The sequence below is a fragment of the Triticum urartu genome, chromosome 5A (assembly GCF_056163025.1).
Source record: "Triticum urartu cultivar PI428250 chromosome 5A, HENAU_Tu73, whole genome shotgun sequence".
In the NCBI taxonomy this organism is placed as follows: Eukaryota; Viridiplantae; Streptophyta; class Magnoliopsida; order Poales; family Poaceae; genus Triticum; species Triticum urartu.
Window position 1 is genome coordinate 508,664,770 of NC_141877.1, and position 8,403 is coordinate 508,673,172.

At 44.9% G+C, this 8,403-nt stretch overlaps 2 protein-coding genes across 5 annotated transcripts; one reads left to right on the forward strand and one right to left on the reverse strand.

Annotated features, from left to right (window-relative positions):
- Positions 1-803: 803 nt before the first annotated feature.
- On the forward strand, positions 804-3,390 carry LOC125510215 (F-box protein PP2-A13). The gene is made up of 3 exons (XM_048675315.2): positions 804-1,588; positions 1,987-2,105; positions 2,739-3,390. Exons 1-3 carry the CDS (start codon positions 1,274-1,276, stop codon positions 3,166-3,168), a joined length of 864 nt encoding a protein of 287 aa, XP_048531272.1. The 5' UTR covers positions 804-1,273; the 3' UTR covers positions 3,169-3,390.
- Positions 3,391-5,102: 1,712 nt separating this feature from the next.
- Positions 5,103-7,910, reverse strand: LOC125556492 (E3 ubiquitin-protein ligase BIG BROTHER). Of its 4 annotated transcripts, none has more exons than XM_048719219.2 (7): positions 7,716-7,910; positions 6,969-7,124; positions 6,779-6,843; positions 6,588-6,632; positions 6,190-6,314; positions 5,997-6,105; positions 5,103-5,639 (listed from the first exon to the last, which is right to left on the reverse strand). In XM_048719219.2, exons 2-7 carry the CDS (start codon positions 7,102-7,104, stop codon positions 5,604-5,606), a joined length of 516 nt encoding a protein of 171 aa, XP_048575176.1. In that variant the 5' UTR covers positions 7,105-7,124; positions 7,716-7,910; the 3' UTR covers positions 5,103-5,603. The 4 variants fall into 4 exon arrangements, with proteins under 4 accessions (XP_048575176.1, XP_048575177.1, XP_087377522.1 ...); XM_048719220.2 differs by having other exon boundaries at positions 6,969-7,140; positions 7,716-7,870; XM_087521396.1 differs by having other exon boundaries at positions 5,997-6,314.
- Positions 7,911-8,403: the final 493 nt, after the last annotated feature.

An 8,403-nucleotide genomic window follows, 5' to 3' on the forward strand; every position in this document is an offset into this window, starting at 1 on the left:
ACCTATGTGTAGGTGGCCATATCCTTTGGTATATGGGGTTGTGCCCCTTCTTGGGAGGAGAACCCTCGAGTTGACATGATACATGAGGACTGGAGGAACGGTTGTGCTTGGACAACGAGGTGCGGTAAGACGCAATAGCAGCCCGTGGACAGATAATCTCGATCAGTGTGTGAATAAATGATGCATAGATGCATGAGTGCCGCATAAGCACACATTGTGGAATCTTATGAAATATGAAGTAAAACACATCCACCTTCTGCTTGTCTTGTGCATAGACAAACAAATCAATAGTGGTACTTCTCGTCAGGTGAGAATCTCCAGCTTTAAAAGCTAGAGTGTACAAGAGATGAAGCATAAAGTGGCATACACATGTATCAAGTCCGTCCAAATATGCGGGATTGGCCTTAGTTTTGGTTGAGTTCAGGATGTATCCGTAAACCTTCCCAACTTTGCTTTTGGATTACGAAAATCCAGACATGTAGAGCAGCCTGCGGCCGTTTGATGCACGGCGTTGGACGTCACAAAATGTTCAGATCGCGAGGCCTGGATATTTAACGGACGGTGGTAGAGATACCCCGAGAAAGTAGACCTTTTGCTTTGCTCGACAGTAACAATTCAGGCACACGATAGCAGTCAGTCGATTTCAACGGTCAGTAGGCGACGGAGGGTGAACTGAGTGAATCATCGTCTTCCCGACAGCGACTCGCACCGAGGGCGCGAGGGGCGGCAGGCAAGCACGGAACCACCTCGCGACACGCGGCTCCCACCACAGAGAGAGCACCGAGAGCCAAAGCGGAAAAAAGGGAGAAATCTTGTGCACCGCCCCCCTCCCCCTCCCCCCATGGGCAAGAACAAAACCAACTTTCCCTTGCGGCTGCCCACGGTCGTCTTCCACAACCTCCACTCCCTTCGCGCAGCCGCTACCCAGCTTCCGCTCCCTGCCTCAGCACCAGCCTAACCCGGCAGACGCCAAGGTCAAGCAACCGAGCGCATAAAGCAAGCTCAGGAGCCAGAACCTTCCTCCTCGATCGACCAGCCACAGTCGGGCGGAACAAGAATCAGGGCGACGACGCCGGGGGTTCTCCGCTTTCCGACGGCAAGCGAGGTGGCAGTGGCAACGGAGGGATGGGCCTTTCGGCGGTGAGGCGTAACACGCCGCTCTTCTCCAAGTCGCCGGCGTCCCTGCTGCTGCTCTCCAAGCTGCTCACCCTCTACTGTTGAGCTCCCGGCGGGCGGCTGTTCCCTTCTTCTCGGTCGAGCGAGTCATCCATCCATGGGCGCCGCGGGGTCGTCCGCAAGCCGGGGCGGGGGCACGGCGCTGGGGGACCTGCCGGAGAACTGCGTCGCCGAGGTGATGCTCAGGCTGAACCCGACGGAGATCTGCGGGATGGCGCGGCTCAGCCGCACCTTCCGCGCCGCCGCGTCCGGGGACGCCGTCTGGGAGGCCAAGCTGCCGCGCAACTACGCGCGCCTCCTCGCCGCCGCCGCCGGAGACGAGGAGGCCGCCGCGTTGGAGGCGGAGGCCATCCCCAAGAAGGAGGTGTACGCGCGGCTCTCCCGCCGCAACTCCCTCGACGGCGGCACCAAGGTGTGTACTTTGTCCCATCTTTGCGGTGAACATCGCCACTGTATCTGTTAAAAATATTGAAAATTTCCCCGCAATTTCTTTTAAAAATTTATGACAAAACCTTGTGCAAATCAGTATGCCTGCAAATTAATAGAACTGCGGGGATTTGAGTCTTGTTTCGGGGTATTGTTTGTGTTAATAAAGGTGCAGGAATATGAGTTTATTTCGGGGTGAAGTTTGTGTTACTAAAGTGCAGGAATTTGAGTTTAAAATAAGGTTTACGGAGAAGTCGGATTAGTTTCAACGCCGATTTTGAAGATGAACTTGTTTGATTAATTTGTTCTGTTTTCCTTGAATTACTGTTTGCTAATTTGTTATTGCTACTGCAAATGAAATTCAGTATCTGGTTCATTGTGCAGGAGTTCTGGCTCGACAAGGCTGGTGGAGGCACCTGCATGACAATTTATTCGAGGGCGCTTTCGATAACAGGCATCGATGACAGGAGATACTGGAACTTCATTCCAAATGATGAATCAAGGTGCTTTCATCAAAACCAAATACGACAGCTTATAATGGGCCTCATTAATAGAAACTTCATGCCATGACTTCTTTCTTTTTTGTTTGTGGATGAGTATCTGAAGTTCTGAACTCCGGGTGCGTATCGCCGAAGCTGAGCAGCACTTCCCGCTATTCGTAGTGCTCACTTGTCGTATGTTATAGCCACTTAATAAGAACACCAAATGGTGCAAACTACATCAACTCTCCCTGTGTTCAACTCGTGTTACAAGTTGCAACTGACAGTTAGTTAGCTTGTCTTGATAATAAAAGCGAAAAGAAGGCGGGATTGTGAACAACACACTACTTCCACATGTCACCAACTAGGGGTGTGATTATCTGCAGTGGCCTCTGAAATGTATGCCAGTTGGGACATGATAAGCAGTAGTTGTTTCTGATGATGCATTGGTGCCTTTCATGTGAGATAATTGAGCATGTTTGCTTTGTTAATCATGCCTTTCATGTGAGATAATTGAGCATGTTTGCTTTACTGGCATACAACGACAACGCATATCCATTTCAAATACGGTACAAGTGTGTGTGGTTATAGAGCCACAATGTTCCAAACATTTGGCAGATAAGAGAAGTCCTGATAAGCATGTTGCTTTTTCTGCAGGTTCCGTTCGGTTGCTTATCTGTCGCAAATCTGGTGGTTTGAAGTCAGAGGGGAGGTTGAGTTCTGCTTCCCAGAAGGTACATACAGCCTGTTTTTCCGAATTCATCTAGGCAGGCCTTTCAAGCGGCTCGGTCGCCGGGTTTACAGTGCCGAGCACATCCATGGGTGGGACGTCAAGCCGGTGCGCTTCCAGCTATCGACTTCGGACGGGCAGCAGGCCCAGTCCAAGTGTTACCTAACTGATCCAGGTGTCTGGATCTATCATCATGTCGGCGATTTCGTCGTGAAGGACTCGAACGAGCCACTGAATATCCAGTTTGCAATGGTTCAGATAGATTGCACACACACAAAAGGAGGCCTGTGTATGGATTCAGTGGTTATAAAACCCAAATGCCTTGCGCGGGAAAAGGGAACTGGAAGTTATGAGTAGATTTAGTGAGCACATTAAGCTCGATATCTATAGAAACTATATGGTTTTGCTTACTTCCTCCGTCGTGTGCTTGCGGCTGTCGGTATTTTTTCAATCCTGTAATGTAAATGTAATTGGAGGGGTGAGTGATCTTTTATTTCCTCTTGTCCCTATAGGAGCATCAAGCATGTCACACCTTGTAAATTGTGAGTTTGTGACAGATCTACATGTTTGCCTTTGCTATGTTCTGTGGCACCTGATCCTTGTGTTCCAAACCTTGGTTGAATCAAATTCCCCTCAACTTCCTTTCTGGTCCAACAAATCAAACAACAATACAAGAAATGTTTCAAGGATTTGAAACTATACAAATCCTATATACTTAAATAGTTTATCTTCACTAACTCAATTATCTTAACATGCAATTATGTCAACTCAGTATGCCACCATGTATGTCCCATAAAATTTAATCCTGTTAACATGTAACTATGTCAACCCACCATGAGACTATGCAGGGAAAGGACCACCTTAGCATGCACCTTGCATGCTATTTATATTCGATTTTTTGTACAACAATAAAAATAATCAAATATAATAAACTATATGCACTTTTGTTTTAGTCCTCATACTAAAGTTTTGTACCGCCAATTTTCATAGAAATAACTGCATCGAATTCAAAGCAAAGAGGCCCTGAATAGCAAAACAAAAACACCGGTGGAAAATTGTTTGTTGGGGACATGTCATTCCTTTGGGGCGTGTGGATGGGGATGGGGTGTGCTCATGACAACATAGCCATTGCACAAAGGACGGCCTGTTCTGGTGCTAAACACCTGTTGCTGACACTGAGGATGAGATCATGCGTGACAGCGAACCCAGATAAGATTTGTGATGTTGGTTGCATGACACCACACCCACACTTTACAACTTTATACAACCAACCAGAGAATGATTATTAATCAGGGAAAGAACACCTTAAACTTTCTAAAAGATGAGATGCCAACAAGAACATCTATCAGCACAGGAATCTACACCGGATTGGAGTGGATCAGTGTCGGCACTGGATCATGCTCCATGATTCATTATTAACTATTAATCAGTACCATTTGCAGTCGATCACCATTGTTTAAGCAACCAATGACACTGAGATCCAATGCTAATTCCAGGATCCAAGGATATTAATATGCAGTGGCGGACCAAGAAATAAAATGGAGGATGTGCACACGTTAAGAAAACTGAAGTCTATTGCAATTAGCTTGCATGGGCATTAAAAATAAGCTAATTTTTACATGGTGAAAAAATATCTTCCAAAAATCTGGGTGTGCCATGGCACACCTGGCACACCCCCTGGGTACGCCACTGTTAATATGGGTGTGCAGCCTTTGCTGTGCCCAAGCTGCAACATCACTCAGAGAAGAGAAGGATGGCAAATAAAATGTCCACTGAGAAGATGCAGAGATCCAGATTCCACTAAAGCTCTCCTTGCTGAACAAAAGAACTAACTGATACAGTATTAATTACTCTCCCTCCGTTCGGAAATAAGTGATCCAAATTCCACTAGAATTCAGAAATTGAACTAAAACAACGTCACTTCTGGCGGAAGTAATAGTAGGAATGAGTTCCTACTCTAGATTGGGATCTGTGTGTTTCAGCATCTAGCATCTGCTAATAAAATAGGTCATTGCCTAGCTTCTGATTCAGAAAATCATGCCCAATTTTTTGCTGAAATAATTAAACATAAAAGAATAGTGTTACACGACATGGATATATTGTAGGCGATTCGGGCTCACACATACTCTACTAATTTCCTTTTGTGCTTCCAGAAAATTTCTAAAAAAAAAGTATCCCGAATGGAGATAGTTATATGGTGAAATGGTCATGCTTCATGAAAAAGCTCGCCTTTTTGTGGCCTGGGTGAAGAAAAAAGGACATCACATATAGTTATTTTTGACACTTCATGCTTATCATCGTAACGCAGACCACAAATGAACTCATATTCGCAGAACTTTGCGAAAAACACAGTTCATTCCATTATAATTTTTACATGCAAGATTTGTTCCCAAAATTTTGGAAACCTCAGAACACACTTGTCTGAACCTTTCAAAGTCAAAAAGAGACGTCCTATATAAACATTTACAAATCTTGCTTCGGACTTTACACAGTGGGCTGATGTAAAGACTGTGCAAGACATAGCAAACCACATCATCTACTTAGCTGCTCCTGCTCGGTTGCATTCTCGGAAAATTGCAAACTATATAACCCACTGCCCGCACATATTTATCATTACCTTAATGACAAAACTAAGTTGGGGGACATCAAACATGGCATGATCCGAAATACATTTGTTCTTAAAGCACGGTAGACCATCAAGTATTTTATAGTATAATAGGCTATAGGAGAGCAAGATTGTCCATTATCATGATGCGGCGAGGAGGCCACAGCGTCTCCACTAACATCGCAAGTTAACCGAATACCTCCTCATTGCAGACTGGGCATGCCTGAATGAAAACAAAGGTGCATATATCAGAAAAAGAATCAGATAATCCTCTGAATATCAAACAACAGAGGATTGTACACCAAGATATCAGACAACAGAGAATTTTGATATGGAGTCCAGACAATGTCTGCTTTTGTCCAGCGACATGGCAGGTTAATATCAACATTCAGCATCTATTCATTGAGGACGAAAAACTTATACTCCCTCCGTCCCAAAATAAGTGTCTCAAGCTTAGTACAACTTTACATTAAAGTTAGTACAAAGTTGAGTCACTTATTTTGGGATGGAGGGAGTATTTGAATTGTAGCATACCAAAATAAAATCGAATACTTAGAGAAGAAAAAAAACTGAGTTTTACCTTGTTAATCTTAAGCCAGCGAGTTATGCAATTTGCATGGTAACAATGGCTGCAGGGCAATCTTATCAACTTCTGTAGGCTTTTATAGTTCGATTTGCAGATCACACATCTGCATGGGGGTATCACACGATTATTGTTCATCATAGGGTTACAAAATGATGATCGATTCAGAGTAAAACTAACTGTCACGTACTCATCGGTATTCTTTTTGCAGGAGAAGAAGTTACATTTGTTCCTAAAAGGCTCCAGGTAGCTGATCAGGTCATCAGATAATCCTCTGGACTGAGTTCCTACTTCTTCACCGATTGCTTGCAGTTGCTACGAATCACCAAAACAATAGTGAAAAGTTGCTCAGAAATGAGATTTTTCATGTGCTACAAGATGTCAATCAAAGTGTGTCTCTTTATGCCCAATTGTTTTTGATGTCAAATCAAGGGAACAAAGTAGTAGTATAACACAACCTTAAACCTTTTGTATGGGAGCAGGTAGTATATATAAGTGAACTACATTGGCACAATATGTGTTCAGAAAATTGTTTGTTCTCTCAAAACTGTCAAAGAACGTTTACTCGGCAAAAGCAAAACAGCATACCTCGTATGACATATTATCCGGATCGACATTATCTTCTGTCGCCACCTGCATATACAGATTGTCATCAACTCATCATTCCGTGACCCCTTCAAAAAAATTCAGTGCACACATTTGGAATCCCTTTCCAAGGAATGTGCTGATGATCCCAATGAGGCAACCAAAGGAAACAAAAGAGTAGAGAAGCAACAAACCTGAGCTGCATTATTGGCAGGCCTATACTCAACAGCTGGTGATGATGGTTCCAAGGACACGCTGCCTAAAAACAATGCACCATCAACATGTAGCACGCGTGAGCATCAGTTGATTACAGCTAATGAATCCACCTCAAACAACGCAAAAGATGCTCGGAGATTGGGAGTAGTAGCACCACTATATTATTACCGGCAAATTCCCTTGTAGCGAGCGAATCCTCCTCCTCCTGCAGTTGCTTAGCCAAAGCCTCGTCCGATTCGCACCAGGCCTCGATCTTGTGGGTCTCCGAGGAGAGATGGACGGCGTAGGTATTCGGAGCTGCCATTGCTGAACCGTGACGCTCCCCTGCAGCAATTTGCAGCTGATGAACACTGTGATTAATCAATCAATGCAACACTGAAGATAGAAACCCTGTTCTGATTATCAATTTATCATCTTAACTGAAGGAGCATTCAGAATTGCGTTCCGACTAAATTACTATAGAAGCTGATGATTGCAGTGCATTATTCCTCCTTCTATTTCTAGACTGACTAAGAACAAATTTTCATCAATTACTGGTGCTCTGGAAGAAATAGAACAGCACACTCTCCAAATAAATACAGCTAAATTATACTACACTTGAAAAGATCAGGCAGGGCTTTTCTAAAACCTAAAAGAGCTCGAATTTCTAAAGAAGAAGAAGAAGAAGAAGAAAATCCAATCTTGATATTCTTCTTATCATCGCCGAATAGGCAGACGACATGTTGGACACGCCGCTCCAAGAAGAAAAAGGAAAAGGGGGGCAGAATCGCAGAGTATATCCGGGCAATCTTCGGCTGGCCGGAGAAGGGGAGGAAAGGGATGGAGAGAGAGAGGCGATTGCCCCCGATCAAGCGCGCGCAATTCACCCAACAAATCTCGGAGGAGCCCGACGGGGGTCGAGGAATCGATGTGTACCTTCCTCTGGAGATGAGCGCAAGAACAGAGTGACGGCGCCGCCTCTGCCGCCCAGCCTCCGCCCCCTCCGCCTTCCCTGTCTCTCTCACCCGAGCCAGCCGTGCGCTGTTGCGCTTCGGGCGAAAGCTTTATGCTACCGACGTGGTCGCGGTTGCTCCGAAGTCAAAGTGATGGAGACTACCTACTGGCTACTGGTATGTATGCTGCCCCCTTCTATTCTCTTCTTTTTTGGCTTGTCTTGATTTGCATTCCCTCCTTCCTTTGTGTCCCTTGCTCTTGCCTTGGCTTTTCATTCTTGTTTCCATTCAATCGAATTGCAGTTGCCAGATTTTTGTTGAGGGTAAACTTGATTTCCATAATAATCCGACAAAATGACGTGGCGCAAATAGAACGTAAGATTACAATGTCATATCCATATGGATTATGTATGGTTGAATCTACTACCAAGAAAAAAATGCCAGTGAGATAGGATGATCTCTGGTGAATGCCCGAGTCATGGTTCGAGATGCAACGCTTGCGTGAGCACTTATGTTTCCTTTCGAGTAAGTTGTAAAAGCAATTATAACATAGTCATCATATCACGTGGGTAGCCATAATAACCGCCGGATGATGGTCGCAAGTCAAAATGGGCGGTCTAGCAGAGTCGTTGTCGGCATAATAAAAACCGAACCGACAGATGGAGCCCAAA